The 16,465-nt window shown below is 47.2% G+C and overlaps 1 protein-coding gene across 1 annotated transcript; it reads right to left on the bottom strand.

Moving 5' to 3' along the window:
* Positions 1 to 12,413: 12,413 nt before the first annotated feature.
* LOC115792362 (olfactory receptor-like protein COR4) lies at positions 12,414 to 16,144 on the bottom strand. Its single transcript, XM_030746861.1, has 2 exons — positions 16,121 to 16,144; positions 12,414 to 13,355 (listed from the first exon to the last, which is right to left on the bottom strand). Exons 1-2 carry the CDS (start codon positions 16,142 to 16,144, stop codon positions 12,414 to 12,416), a joined length of 966 nt encoding a protein of 321 aa, XP_030602721.1.
* Between the last annotated feature and the right edge of the window lie 321 nt (positions 16,145 to 16,465).

The raw sequence follows: 16,465 nt of genomic DNA, 5'->3' as shown, positions 1-16,465 counted from the left end.
CCTCTGTGGGGGTGCTATTCTCATATTGTTCCCCTGCCAAGGTATCCCTGAGAGTATACCTTGGATGGTTCAGTGGAGAACATCCGGTATATTCTCCTGACAGGCTGTGATTCTTTGCTTGGCAGTCTCTAAGGTCTCAGGTATGGACAGCCTGTTGTACTTCTTAGGCACTGCTTTCTTCATTACACCTTTCTGTAACGCTGAGAGATGGCTAACTTCCCTCTGTGCTGCCTTGATTTTGGCCTATAGTCATCTCTTCCATGGAGGGTACTGCTCCTTATTGCTGTTCATATTATAGCCAAGCATCTCAAGGATCACTGCTGCTGTGGTATACATCAACTGATTTGTTTCAGTTATGATAGTCATGGTAGGGAGTGTCCGTAGGACCTGGAAAAAGCTATTCATACTTCCCACCTTTTCCAGGGTGTGTCTCCATTTCACTGAGCCAGGCCTCCAAAGCTACAAACTGGCTACATTTATTACAAGTATTGTTGAAGATTACACTATGTCACTATATACAGGTGCTGGTCATAAAATATCATGAAGTATCATCATCATCATCATCTAGTTGATTTATTTCAGTAATTCCATTCAAAAACTGAAACTTGTATATTTATATTATAATCATTATATTATAATCATCAGTGACAAACCCTGGTTTACTCCCAAACTGAAGCAGCTGTGGATAGAGAAGAGGGAGGCTTTTAAAAGTGGGGACAAAGACTGCTACAAAGAGGCCAAGTACAGGTTTAGCAAGGAAGTGGCCACTGCTAGATCACATCACTCTGAGAATATACAGCAGCAGATCTCAGAGAACGACGCGGCCTCTGTATGGAAAAGCTTTAGGCAGATTACCAACTACAAGCCTAAAACCCCCCACTCCACAGACGACCTACAAACTGCAAATAGACTGAACGAGTTCTATTGTCGTTTTGATGGTCAGTTCAGCAGCCTTCACACCTCCACCAGTCCCAACTACAATACAGCCAACACAAATATTCACCCCCCAACTTCCCCCACTCCCCACACCTCAGAGAAGCCCACATCATCAAGGACTCCCACCCCAGAGTCCCCCTCATCCCCCACCCCCACAGTCTTTTGTATTCAGGAGGACCAGGTGCTAAAGCAGTTCAGGAGTGTCAAAGCTCGCAAAGCTCCAGGTCCAGATGGTGTCTCACCTGCCACACTGAGACACTGTGCTAACAAGCTTGCCCCATTGTTCACGAACATCTTCAACTCCTCACTGGAGGCTTGCCACGTGCCTGTCTGCTTTAAAACCGTTACCATTGTTCCTGTCCCCAAGAAGCCAAGGATCACTGGACTAAATGACTACAGACCTGTGGCACTGACTTCTGTGGTCATGAAGTCATTTGAGCGTCTGGTGCTGTCCCACCTCAAGTCCCTCACAGCCCCCCTTCTGGACCCCCTGCAGTTTGCCTACAGAGCCAACAGGTCTGTGGACGACGCCATCAACCTGACTCTGCACTTCATCCTACAGCATCTGGACTCCCAGGGAACCTACGCCAGGATCCTGTTTGTGGACTTCAGCTCTGCCTTCAACACCATCATCCCTGATCTCCTCCAAGACAAGCTGTCCCAGATGAACGTGCCAGATCCCATCTGCAGGTGGATCATTGACTTCCTGATGAACAGGAAGCAGCACGTGAGGCTGGGGAAGAATGTCTCGGACTCCCGGACCATCAGCACTGGCACTCCTCAGGGCTGTGTCCTCTCTCCTCTGCTCTTCTCCCTGTATACCAACTGCTGCACCTCTGACCACCAGTCTGTCAAGCTTATTAAGTTTGCAGACGACATGACTCTCATCGGACTCATCTCAGACGGGGACGAGTCGGCCTACAGGATGGAGGTCAAACGTCTGGTGTCCTGGTGCAGCCACAATAACCTGGTACTGAACGCCCAGAAGACAGTGGAGATTATAGTGGACTTTAGGAAGCACACAGCCCCTCTACCCTCCATCATCCTGACTGACACCCCCATCACCACAGTGGACTCTTTTCGCTTCCTGGGAACTACCATCACCCAGGACCTCAAGTGGGAGCCCACCATCACCTCTGTTGTCAAAAAGGCCCAGCAGAGGATGTACTTCCTGCGGCAGTTGAAGAAATTCAACTTGCCAGCAAGGACCATGGTGCAGTTCTATACTGCCATCATTGAGTCCATCCTCACCTCCTCCATCACTGTGTGGTACGCTGGAGCCACCACTAGGGACAAACAGAGACTACAGCGCGTTGTGCACTCTGCTGAGAAGGTGATTGGCTGTAACCTCCCATCTCTCCAGGACCTGTACACCTCCAGGACACTGGGGCGTGCCGGTCGGATCACAGCCGACCACTCTCACCCTGGGCACAGACTTTTTGACCCTCTCCCCTCAGGCAGGAGGCTACGGTCCATACGGACCAGAACCTCCCGCCATAAGAACAGTTTCTTCCCCTCTGCTGTTGGACTCATGAACAATTACCCTAAGACTGTTACCACCACCCTCCACAAACGCTGATGACCCTATGTCTATGCACCTGTCTGATTGCACTGATGTACATATTAGTGGAATATAGTCTACATTCTTTTATCTTTTAATTAGTCTCTGCACTGTATATTTTGTAATTTTGTAATATTGTGCTATAGTTATAGCTCTAATATCTCTGTATATTTGCAATATATCCATCCACCAAGATGGCGCCGCGAATGGATGCCCTGGTACTTCGGTGCGCTCTGTTTTGTTTGTTTTTGTGCGTTATTTCTGTGTCTGGACACTCTTCTGGGTATTCTTACACCAGAGAAGAGCTTTTCAACATTAGGTCCACAACACCTTCGGATTTATTTCCTGTTTTTGTCGCATCTGCGGCGGATTTATTACACACTCTGGCCCAGAAAGTGAGACGCCGAAAGAGAGGGAAGCGCGCTGGCGTCCTTGTGAGGCTAAGGAGACGTGGATTACGCACAGCCTTACCTGGGATTTTCCTCTCCAACGTGCGTTCACTTAGGAACAAAATGGACGAACTGACACTGATGAGGAGCATGAATAGAGACTTTTCCAAATCCTGTGTGTTATGCTTCACGGAGTCATGGCTGTGTGAGGAGATACCGGACTGCGCGCTCCAGTTGGAGGGATTTCATCTCCTCCGCGCAGACCAGCAAGCTGCGCTTTCCGGCAAGGCTACAGGTGGAGGAGTCTGCTTCTACATAAACAGTGGCTGGTGTACGGATGTGACAGAGATTGCTAAGCACTGCTCTCCCTCACTGGAATATCTTTTCATTCACTGTAAACCGTTCTACTCTCCGCGGGAGTTCGCTTCATTCATACTGGCTGCTGTTTACATCCCGCCGGACGCGGACGTGCACGAGGCCCAGTGCGCGCTCACAGAGCAGATTCTGTGCATGGAGCGGACATACACGGACTCTCTTATCATCGTACTTGGGGACTTTAATAAAGCCAGCCTGAGACAGGAACTTCCCAAATATAAACAATATATCACATGTCCGACCAGAGAGGAGAAGACATTAGACCACTGCTACAGCACGATAAGCGGGGCTTATCACGCAGTGCCCCGCGCTGCACTCGGCCTCTCTGACCACGACATGATCCACCTGATCCCCGCGTACAGACAGAGGCTGAAGCTCTCAAAACCTGTGGTGAGGACAACAAAGCAGTGGACCCGTGAGGCTGTGGAGGAACTCCGCACATGCTTTGAAACTACAGACTGGGACTCAATGAGGGCTGCCTGTGACAGTCTGGATGACTACACGGACACTGTAACCTCGTATATCCACTTCTGCGAGGACAGCATTGTGCCATCACGCACCAGGGTGAGTTATAACAGTGACAAACCCTGGTTTACTCCCAAACTGAAGCAGCTGTGGATAGAGAAGAGGGAGGCTTTTAAAAGTGGGGACAAAGACTGCTACAAAGAGGCCAAGTACAGGTTTAGCAAGGAAGTGGCCACTGCTAGATCACATCACTCTGAGAATATACAGCAGCAGATCTCAGAGAACGACGCGGCCTCTGTATGGAAAAGCTTTAGGCAGATTACCAACTACAAGCCTAAAACCCCCCACTCCACAGAGGACCTACAAACTGCAAATAGACTGAACGAGTTCTATTGTCTTACTTACTGGGGTTAGGTTAATTGGCTACTCTAAATTGCTCATAGGTGTGAATGTGAGTGTGAAAGGTTGTTCGTCTTTCTGTGTTGGCCCTGTGACAGGCCGGCAACCTGTTCAGGGTGTACCCTGCCTCTCGCCCTATGACAGCTGGGATAGGCTCCAGCCCCCCCGCGACCCTGACCAGGATAAGCGGAAGCGAATGGATGGATGGATGGAGTTCTATTGTCGTTTTGATGGTCAGTTCAGCAGCCTTCACACCTCCACCAGTCCCAACCACAATACAGCCAACACAAATATTCACCCCCCAACCTCCCCCACTCCCCACACCTCAGAGAAGCCCACATCATCAAGGACTCCCACCCCAGAGTCCCCCTCCTCCCCCACCCCCACAGTCTTTTGTATTCAGGAGGACCAGGTGCTAAAGCAGTTCAGGAGTGTCAAAGCTCGCAAAGCTCCAGGTCCAGATGGTGTCTCACCTGCCACACTGAGACACTGTGCTAACGAGCTTGCCCCATTGTTCACGAACATCTTCAACTCCTCACTGGAGGCTTGCCACGTGCCTGTCTGCTTTAAAACCGCTACCATTGTTCCTGTCCCCAAGAAGCCAAGGATCACTGGACTAAATGACTACAGACCTGTGGCACTGACTTCTGTGGTCATGAAGTCATTTGAGCGTCTGGTGCTGTCCCACCTCAAGTCCCTCACAGCCCCCCTTCTGGACCCCCTGCTGTTTGCCTACAGAGCCAACAGGTCTGTGGACGACGCCATCAACCTGACTCTGCACTTCATCCTACAGCATCTGGACTCCCAGGGAACCTACGCCAGGATCCTGTTTGTGGACTTCAGCTCTGCCTTCAACACCATCATCCCTGATCTCCTCCAAGACAAGCTGTCCCAGATGAACGTGCCAGATCCCATCTGCAGGTGGATCATTGACTTCCTGATGAACAGGAAGCAGCACGTGAGGCTGGGGAAGAATGTCTCGGACTCCCGGACCATCAGCACTGGCACTCCTCAGGGCTGTGTCCTCTCTCCTCTGCTCTTCTCCCTGTATACCAACTGCTGCACCTCTGACCACCAGTCTGTCAAGCTTATTAAGTTTGCAGACGACATGACTCTCATCGGACTCATCTCAGATGGGGACGAGTCGCCTACAGGATGGAGGTCAAACGTCTGGTGTCCTGGTGCAGCCACAATAACCTGGTACTGAACGCCCAGAAGACAGTGGAGATTATAGTGGACTTTAGGAAGCACACAGCCCCTCTACCCTCCATCATCCTGACTGACACCCCCATCACCACAGTGGACTCTTTTCGCTTCCTGGGAACTACCATCACCCAGGACCTCAAGTGGGAGCCCACCATCACCTCTGTTGTCAAAAAGGCCCAGCAGAGGATGTACTTCCTGCGGCAGTTGAAGAAATTCAACTTGCCAGCAAGGACCATGGTGCAGTTCTATACTGCCATCATTGAGTCCATCCTCACCTCCTCCATCACTGTGTGGTACGCTGGAGCCACCACTAGGGACAAACAGAGACTACAGCGCGTTGTGCACTCTGCTGAGAAGGTGATTGGCTGTAACCTCCCATCTCTCCAGGACCTGTACACCTCCAGGACACTGGGGCGTGCAGGTCGGATCACAGCCGACCACTCTCACCCTGGGCACAGACTTTTTGACCCTCTCCCCTCAGGCAGGAGGCTACGGTCCATACGGACCAGAACCTCCCGCCATAAGAACAGTTTCTTCCCCTCTGCTGTTGGACTCATGAACAATTACCCTAAGACTGTTACCACCACCCTCCACAAACGCTGATGACCCTATGTCTATGCACCTGTCTGATTGCACTGATGTACATATTAGTGGAATATAGTCTACATTCTTTTATCTTTTAATTAGTCTCTGCACTGTATATTTTGTAATTTTGTAATATTGTGCTATAGTTATAGCTCTAATATCTCTGTATATTTGCAATTTGTATACTTGTATATTGTCTTATAGTTTTTATACTTATTTGTTTTTTTCTGTAAGCACGAAGTACCGCAGCAATTTCCTAATGCTGTGAACCTGTTCACCCATATGGCAATAAAACCTTCTGATTCTGATTCTGATTCATTACACACAAACTGATATATTTCAAATGTTTGTTTCCTTTAATTTTGAAGATTATAACTGACAACTAATGAAAACCCCAAATTCAGTATCTCAAAAATTAGAATATTGCAAAAAGGTTCAATATTGAAGACACCTGGTGCCACACACAATCAGCTAATTAACTCAAAACACCTGCAAAGGCCTTTAAATGTTCTCTCTGTCTAGTTCTGTAGCCTACACAATCATGGGGAAGACTGCTGACTTGTAGAAAAAAGTGTAAAAGCAATAGGGATAAACACACCCTGGAGAGGATTGTGAAACAAAACCCATTCAAAAATGTGGGGGAGGTTCACAAATGCTACTTTCCCACCGCCGTGGAGCCGGTTCGCGTGCCAGTGCTCATGCTGTTCCCAATGAACCGGCGAAATACTTAAGAACGGGCCCGCGTTCCCACCGAGTTTCTGTGTACTGCTCTTTTACGTCTGAGTGTGGGCGGGTCCTCGTCTGGACACGGAAACCGAAGCGCACAAACGTGGGAGAACACGCTCTCCTATCTGTGCTGCAAATACATTTTAGGGTCCAAACCAAACTACTGCAGCATCTGTGTGCAGCACAGAGGGAAACACAGACAGCGATTAGAGCAAGACAACAAGTACGCACTTTGTGTCCTTTTATCTGTGATATGAACTGATACAAAGTAGCATGTTCATCCTTAGAGCCCAACCTAATTCACAGCCGTGAAAATCGCTTCACTTTTCTCATGTAATACACATGTAATATGGTAGAAAACTTGATGTTGAGATGGCAGAGTCACGCCCTTCTGCCGCTTTCGTTCGTGGTTCGAGACCAGCTAGTTTGCGGGGCCAGAATTGAACCAGTTTTTCTGCCGAGCACCGAGTGCTTCGGCGGTGGAAAACCCGCCTAACGGTTCAAATTAAGGCACGGGCTCTGGAACCCTGTTGGTGGGAAAGAGGCCAAAGAGTGGATTGCAGCTGGAGCCAGTACTTCAAGAACCACAACAAACAGACGTATGCAGACATGGGTTTCAGCTGTCACAGTCCTTGTGTCAAGCCACTCTTGAACAAGAGACGGCATCAGAAGCGTCTCACCTGGGCTAAAGACAAAAAGGACTGGACTGCTGCTGAGTGCTCCAAAGTTATGTTCTCTGCTGGTGTAATAAAGGCTTTTCTGTAGAGGTACGACAGGTTCGTGGGTGAGACCATACTAAGATAAGGTATCGGTTAGGATACAGACTGGTCTGCCACCAGAGCAGCGCAAAGCTCCAAACATGGGATCGAGTGCAGTCGTTGCGGACTGACTCATGAGCAGGCAAGGACAAAGGAGATGTGCACTTCGCCTGTACGAGCCTGCGTCCTCATATATGCCGCTGCTCCATACGCCTGCTCCAAGGCATCGGCGAAGATATGCACTTCGTACGTGTTACCTTCCTGGCATGCCCCGGGTGGTACGTAAGCCCATGGGAAGGTAAGGAGAGACAGGGATTCTAGCTCCGCCTCCCAAGCCGACCAGGCATCGAGGAGCTCTGCACGTAGGTGGAGATTCTCCCAACTGCGCTGTTTGTCCCAAAGCTGCCAAATGACGAGCTTGGCCCTGGTGGAGAACGGCAATAAAAATCCTAGGGGATCGTATTGAGTGGCTAAGAAAATTCCTGAGGGTAGGTTGATTGTACTTCACTGGTCTATGCTTGCAGCTTAAGTGGTCAGTCTCCCAATTCCAGCTGAGGCCTAGGGTGGACTCCAAAGGGTTGGACTTATCCCTAGCCGGCCAGAAGTCTAGGCTCACCAATCTGGCAGCCTGCGGGAGGTGACTTAGCACCTCCGGAGCATTGCAGGCCCACAGGCACAAGTCAAAGCCGCCTGAAGCTAGCAGGTCTCTCAGCCAATCCACCAGAGACCCAGCATCTTCCCATGTAGGAACACTCTGCAGGCAGTTATCCACATAGAACCAGTGCTCAACCAAGAATCTTAGGTCACTGCCAGGTGAGCTATGCTCGGCCACATGCCGTTGCAGGGCATATGTTGCGCAGCAACGGCTGCAAGTGGTGCCAAAGAGCAAGACCCTGCCATTCATAGGTTTTGGGGGGGCTATTGAACCTTGAGGTCCCTCCACAAGAATCTCAGCAAGGGATGGTCTGCAGGCAGTAGTCGCACCTGGTGGAACATCCCCTTGATGTCCCCTCTAACTGCTATGGGGTGCTCGTGGAATCTCACCAGGACTCCAAGCAAGGAGGCCCCTGGAGTGGGTCCTGGTAGGAGGTACTGGTTCAACATTTGGCCAAGGTAGTGGTGAGAACAGCTGAACACAATGCGGTCCTTCCCATTGTGGGTAACAAGGTGGTGAGGGATGTACCAAACTTCCTGTGGTAAGACTTCCTCCCTGACTTCCTCCACGACACCTGAGTCAATCAATTTCTGCATTGCTACTCTGTAGGAGTTGGCTCGCTGTGGATCTTTCAGGAGCCGTTTTTGCGGTACTACACAGGAGAGGCATTACTGACTCCTTGGGTGCTTGCAACGGGGGCATCTCTGGGTGCTGCAACAAGGGGGTGCAGTACCGCAAGATCCCATGCACATCTGTGTGAATGGTCTTGGTTTAAAGCAAAGCCACAGCCTGCTGATCCTGTTTCGAGTGAGTCGCTACCTTGGCAGACTGATGAGGGAGGGTGTCGACCTGCCAGAGTCTTTCGACGTGCTGAAGCAGCTCGTCCATCCGGGGTGGTGAGGACATGAACGGACACTGAGTAGAGTGACACGACCACCCCATCACTGGGGTCGGGCCTTGGAGGGTCCATCCGAGCCTGGTGTGGACGACCACCGGCCCCCCAGGTGGGCCAAGTCTGACCAGCTCGATAGCGGTAATGAGGTGTGGCTGATCCGACCCGATAAGAAGCAGAGGCTTTGCTTCCTGTAGGGTAGGTAGGGGAATGCCTCGCAGATGCTGAAACTTCCTCCGTAGGTACTCGACTGGGTAGGTATGGTGAGAGAGGCTAAGGCGACTGGCAGTGAAAGCACTCTCTATTCTGTAGCTAGTTTGTGGATTGTTAGCAGGGGAGACCTGAAATGACACCTTGCATCCCTGTAGGACCTGACGGACGGTCCACAAGGGAAGGTCCTCAGGCACCCCCTGCAGGCCTAGAGACTTTGCGGCTGCCGGCAGGAGCATTGTTCTCTCTAACCCATCATCCAGAATTGCGAAGGTGTCAATGGTTTTGCCCTTATATTGCAGGACTACAGGAATGACTTTCAACATGACCCAATTCTCCACCCCCTGCCGGACTAGGTAGATTGCATCGGAGACGGGGTTGCTTGGGCCACTCTCTCCCCCACTGGCTCCCTCCTTCTTGCCCTGCTCCCCTCTTGTGTTGATATCATGGAGAGCTAAGAGGTGCTTCCCCTGGCAGTGATGGCAAGTCTTCTTCAAGGTGTACTATGCTGCTTGATGCGTCCAGGCACAGCGCCAACATCTCCTGTTCACCTGGATTCACTCTTTGAGCTGTGCCTGGGAAAGTTTAGATACATCTGGGCATTGATCCAAATACTGCTCAGTGCTTCCACAGTAGGCACAGTAAGCTTTCCCCTTGCCACGCCTCTTGGTCTCCGTCTCCTTCTGAGCTCCGTGACTGTCTGGAGACGATTGTTCTGTACTATGCAGGATCGCCACTGGATTCTTGCTGCTGTCCTTCTGCGGCCCATAAACGTTCTTAGCGCTCCAGCCAGGTACGTGATCATCGAACCCCTGGCACCATGATTCATAGCGTAGCCACTCTGATAGGTCATACAGACTGTAGGCTGATCCTGACTGCTTGACTTGATGTCGACGGAAGTCGGCTCGTTGCTCACCCAGCTGCTCAGTTTACTCAGCAGGCGAGCTACTTGTGAGCTGCAGCTCAGTTTGAGGTTCCCTTCCGGGCCCAAGGTCTGCACTAATGATTGCGCCTGAAGGGCAAATCTCTGGAAGGCTACGCTGTCCTCCCGTCTCACCTGAGGAGAGTCCAGGACACTTGCTATCTTCCGCTAGGCTAGCTGATGCGGTTTACCAAATTTATCATGAAGGGCTGCCATAGTATCTGTAAATTGCATTGGTGAGTTGAGGTAGGCATCTGCTATCAGCTTAGCCTCTTCCAGCTTTAAATGGTCCAGGAGCACCTGATACTTGAAAAGCTCCATAGCCTGGAGGGGAAGCAGGTTCTCCAACGCCATACAAAGCCAAGTGAACTCACTGGGATCTGGGTGTACTAACTTGGGACTGGTCAGTTGAGGCCCACTATACACCGGTTCCAGGACCGTGGCCGATGCAGGGTACCAAATGGACACAGGCTTTGGAGGCACGGGCCAGGATTGGGCTGGAGCACCACTTGTTAGTGGCAGGTAAGGGGAGTTAGAGGCGCCAAGGGTACCCCCTGACGGGTGAGGTAGCCCTGATGCTGGTGGTTTAACAGGCTGGTACGAACTACTTTTTGGGTCATAAGGAGTGTGGCACCTAGCTGATGCCTGACTCTCAAACTTAAGATCACTCAGCCCTTTAGCCAGGTCATCTTCCAGGTCCGGCCATGCTGGGTGCTTGGACCAGTCTTCCTTCTCCTCAAATGAGGTGCCTGAACTCAGCCAGCCCTCCCCCATGGTCTCGCCACCACAGGGAGACTGGTTCCGGCTAGCCCATAAAGATGAGCTTGGCGAAGGCCTAACCGCGGCCCGCAGGGAGTGTGCCTCCTCCATGAGGGTTTTAATTTCCTCACAGGCCTCTGCGAGTTCTCTTATTCCTGACTGAAGGTCTCGATTGGCTTTAAGCAGGGATGCCTTCTCTTACTTAATTGCTCTAAGTGCATCACAGAGCTGGATAGCTATCTGACAGTCTCTCGGGTTGGAGGTGGTGTTGGTCTACTCTGTTTTCTGAGGTCCAAGGTCAACGCGGCCGTCTACCAGGAAGTTTTAGAGCACTTCATGCTTCCTGCTGCTGACCAACTTTATGGAGATGCAGATTTCATTTTCCAACAGGACTTGACACCTGCAAACCTACCAGTACCTGCTTTAAGGACCATGGTATCCCTTTTCTTAATTGGCCAGCAAACTCACCTGACCTTAACCCCATAGAAAATCTATGGGCTATTGTGAAAAGGAAGATGCGATACACCAGACCCAACAATTCAGAAGAGCTGAAGGCCACTATCAGAGCAACCTGGGCTCTCATAACACCTGAGAAGTGCCACAGACTGATCGACTCCATGCCACGCCGCATTACTGCAGTAATCCAGGCAAAAGAAGCCCAACTAAGTATTGAGTGCTGTACATGCTCATACTTTTCATGCTCATACTTTTCATGTTCATACTTTTCAGTTGGCCAACATTTCTAAAAATCGTTTTTTTTCTATTGGTAATAAGTAATATTCTAATTTTCTGAGATACTGAATTTGGGTTTTTCATTAGTTGTCAGTTATAATCATCAAAATTAAAAGAAATAAACATTTGAAATATATCAGTCTGTGTGTAATGAATGAATGTAATATACAAGTTTCACTTTTGAATGGAATTACTGAAATAAATCAACTTTTTCATGATATTCTAAATTTATGACCAGCAGCTGTAGATAAGACAAGCTACACAGATTAAACAACAAACAGACAAACAGGAAGTGACACAATGATGATGATTTCATTTTTTTCCCTAAGTCAATGGAAAACCACAGCCTGACGCTATAGCTGGAATGCTTGAAGGTCCCAGTGGGGTTAGGTAATTGGTGAATTGGCCCGAGCAACCCTGAACAGGATAAGCAGGAGAGAGTGGAAGGGATGGATTTTTAAATTTTTTTTTGATGTGCAGAATTTCAAATCTTTACAAAAACCTTCACAAAACACAATGTTTAGCCACAAAAGGATATCTGTGCTCTTTGAGTGTAAATTTAGTGCAGTAACATCTATGTGCTGGAAGCCAAAGATGAAAAAATCAAGGTGAATAACTTGTGGACGCCTGGATAATGCCATACAATACAAAGCAGAATACTTCCAGTCATAACAGACTCTCCAGTAAACGTTTATTTACATGTGTACAAATTTTATAACTTTTATGCAATTAAAGGCCATATTCACTTACACAAAAAGGTTCATTCACAATTAATATATTATACAGGTTTCATAAGCCTCCTTATCATGACTTACTTTCAAAATTCAAACTTTCAATTTTACATTAAGACAAACATTTTCTGGAATGAAATAATTCATATAAGAATTTACGTATCTCTTTGGACTGCACACCATAGATGATGGGGTTGAGGCTGCCGGGGACAATGACAAAGAGAATAGCACAGAGCTTTCTGTGATCTGAGTACTCAGGGAAGCGATGCAAACCAATGACAAGCATTCCACTGAACAGCATAATCAAATAAACAACCAGGTGGGTGCTGCAGGTCTTCAAGGCTTTACTGTTCAAAGACTTGCTCTTACTGGTCAGACAAACAACTGTAATTTTACTATAGGTGAGAACCATTGTACCTATAGAGGAGGTGAGCAGGACCACAGTAAAGGTGAGACCATAGATATTATTAATGACCACACTCTCACAGGAGAGCTTAAACAGTGAGGCATTGTCACAGAATGGATTTGTGATCAAAGTCCTACATGTGCTCAGCCGTATGGTCAGACCGAGCAGAATCCCAACCAAAACAAAGGCCAACCCCCAGGCAGAAACTGTCAGCTTAATCACCATTTTGTTGGTCATTATGGAAGCATAGTGCAGAGGATTACAGATGGCAACATATCTGTCAAAGGCCATAATCATGAGCACAGTGTGAGAAGTTGCACCAAACAATTGTGTGGTATATGCCTGAACAACACACTCATAATAACTGATGAGACGCTCAGAGGGAGGTAGCAGAAGATCTGAAAGCAAACGAGGAACAACATGAGTGCTTCCGATTATGTCACTAACTGACAGGTTGCAAAACAGGAGATACATGGGCTGTTTAAGATTTTTGTCAATAAAAATTATACCTGAAATACCAATATTTATACCCATAACAAATATGTAAGAAGTTAAGAACAAGAAAAAAACTGTGTACATAGAATCCTCTGAGACACTGAAGCCTTCTATCTGCAGTGTCAGGCTGTTGTAGGTGTAGTTTTCCATCAGCTTGGAAAAAACAGATGATTACAATATTTATAAAAGACAAACCAAACTTCTGTTATCAAAAGTAAAAATACAAATGCAATATGATTTAGAGCATATAAATGAATTATGAAAATCTACTTCTCGAGATAGCAATGGAACCAACACAGCAATAACTGCTTCGTGGTGAGGTGAGCAGTTCTTTTTATAGTTGCTGTTTAATTATCAGTGGAAACCCTTTAGACTTTAAAGCGTTCATCTACATCTACAGTGTCAGGCTGTTGTGAGTAGGGATGGCACGATACCCCTTTTTTATGTCCGATACCGATATTTTACATTTGGATATCGACCGATACCGATATAAATCCGATATTTAAAATTGATCCAGGCATTTAAAAACATAAAAAAAAAAAAAAGAAAAACAAAAGAAGTCAACAGTCTCTCACACAACAAAATCAAAGTCTTTTAGTTGTCCCACATACAAGACTAAGGACCAGGGTGGGCAGAGCTTTTTAGGCAGTGGCACCAAAGTTCTGGAACTGTTTACCACTCCAGCTCCATTTAGCTGACTCTGTGGCGTCATTTAAAAAATAGTTGAAAACTTTTCTGTTTAACCAGGCTTTCTGGTTTCTGACTTTATTTTTACTCTTTTTCTTTTAATATGGTAATGTTATTGTGTTTTTAACATAGTGTTTTCTGGGGGGGTGGGGGGTGATATTGTGTTTTAATTATTGTACAGCACTTTTCTGTCTGTGAAAAACGCTATATAAATAAACTTTACTTACTTACAACAATAACTATCACCTGAATCCTGTTGCTTCTGTGTGAGAAGGTGATGCTTATGGCATGTTGCAAATTTTATTAGGGCTGCAACTATCAATTATTTTAGCAATTGTATATTCTATTCATATTGATTACCCAAGTAACTGGATAAGAAATACTTTTTTTCATATTAACAGTTCATCTGCATATTTTAACTTCCGTACTGCAGTTTTTCCCTGTGTGAAACAAACCGGGTGGATGGAGCAGCTACAAAGTTCTCTTTTCTTGACTTACTGATCAGGTGGTCGATGAAAGATCTCCAACTGTTTCCCAGTAAAGGTTTAATGGAGGTTACAGGGACGAAAAGGCTTCTTTTGGACACTAGAAAAACATTTCCTTCTGCTCCATCTGAGTGCTCCGGCTCCGCCTCTTTCCGCTTGTGGAGACAGACTACATGTAAATCAGCGGACTGCTGCTGTTGCATCATCAGTGTTCACCTGAAAAACTAGGGGCTGCAGCGCAATCTTGTAATGCTTTACAAGCATTCTCCTAAATACGTTTCTACTGCAGGTCTATATTTAGTCACAAATCAGGGATTAAAGTATCAAAAATATTTTGACGGGGAAGGGGTCCTTCCGGTACCGGACGGTCACTAATGCTAATAGCTGCGTTTGCTAGCAGTATGTCCGGGAGCTGAAGTCGAGAAAAAAATAACAGCTGATTCTTAGCACAGCGAGCACAACACACAAACAAGGCAGAGAGCAGTGGAGGCGGAAAAACATGGGAATCCGTTGCAGCGACGGAGGATCTGAGGGGGTTGTTTTCTAACTCCTGATCCCCCACTCCATTCCAATAGGTGGCGGTAATGCAGCTCTAAGCTGGTTTGGTCAACCGCAAACCCACAAGAAGAAGACGACTGAGCCCTGTAATGCAGCTAATGTGAGCGAAACGTTATTTAATGTATCGGATTACATTTTTTTATTTCTTTCCGATATCCAATCCAGTAATTTAGGCCAGTATCGGACCGATACCGATACTGAATATTGGATCGGCGCATCCCTAGTTGTGAGTCTTCCATCAACTCTTGGGGGGAAAAAAACAAAACAAATAACACACACACACACACACACACACACACACACACACACACACACACACACACACACACACACACACACACACACATATATGTGTCTATAATGTATAATACAGTATACATTTCACAAGCATTGTGAAAAATATTACATTCAGCCAACTTAAGAAGTTTGTAAACAAGAAAAACAGGATCAGAGGGAGCGTCCTTCCATGGCTCATATAACTTTCTTTTGTAAAGTCTGTAATCTCTCAAAAGAAGTGGGATAAGGTAACAAATCCTTCACAGAAGAAAACATATCAATAATTATATCTTAATAAATAAACCAACAGATTTAGATAATCTCTTCAACTCATCAATATACCTTTTCAAATTCATTTTTCTATGTGAGCCCCTAAAACTTTATAAATTTTACCCTCTCACTATTGCATGATCTTTACCTTACAATATAAAGTGCATTGTGGTGACTATTTGTTGTGATTTGCATCTATATAAATAAAATTGAGACAAAATCAAAACAAATCAGGCAGCACAGAGTCAAAAAGAACAGTCCATGGTTTTGCCCAGGCCAAGGGGCCTGACAGTGGAGACTAGATCAAGATCAAGAAGACTTTAATGTCATTATATGTAAAAATATAACAAAATTTGCGTTCCAGAACACCCATCCAGGAGAAATACAAACAACAAAAACAAACTGGGGGGACAGGTGTCTGAGGTCGTGCAGCCGTTTTACCTTTACCTTTAACAGCACAGAAAGCGATACACTGGGATAGGTAGGTTCAAAAAAATCATCTCGTACTGTGTTCATTATGAACACCTTATGAGGTTCCAAAAACACCTCAGCAAAGCAGCAGCACATTTAAAGCCTGGAGAGCACTAGGGTGGGTAGGGGAGGGGTTGCCAGCGGAGATGAGCAGGATACTGTGATGGACACACAGCTTCCAGACCAGCAGTTCATGATAATGTTCATAATAAGATGGTACAGTCAGCCTTGGTTGCCAGGATACCAGTTCATACAGGTCACAACACGGGGCGGGGGTGAAGAGCATCTGTTTACACACATCTCCAAGAGGCGATTTAGATAGACAGCCACCCAAGGCCGTCTGGGAGCCAAATTCCAGACACTGCAATTGTTTTGGTTCAGGCCGTCATAACGATTTGCTGACAGACCTTACAGTTTTCTAGGCAATTCAGGATGCCACAGGAGGCCATAGGGCCAGACATAGAAGTTGAGAGCCCCTGTGGAAGCAAAGCAGATCAGAAGGCTGGCTGGGTGACC

Source organism: Archocentrus centrarchus, chromosome 14, assembly GCF_007364275.1.
Source record: "Archocentrus centrarchus isolate MPI-CPG fArcCen1 chromosome 14, fArcCen1, whole genome shotgun sequence".
NCBI classification, from domain to species: domain Eukaryota; kingdom Metazoa; phylum Chordata; class Actinopteri; order Cichliformes; family Cichlidae; genus Archocentrus; species Archocentrus centrarchus.
The sequence above is the reverse complement of the archived record's forward strand: the minus strand, read 5'-3'. Positions and strand labels throughout refer to the sequence as shown.

Excerpts from the sequence above, each read along its gene's own strand:
- LOC115792362 (XM_030746861.1), bottom strand. The coding sequence starts at position 16,144 with ATGAACTGCTGGTCTGGAAGCTGT. Across the intron at positions 13,356-16,120 it reads ACTGCTGGTCTGGAAGCTGT|CTGATGGAAAACTACACCTA; the intron begins GTGTCCATCACA and ends GTTTTTTCCAAG.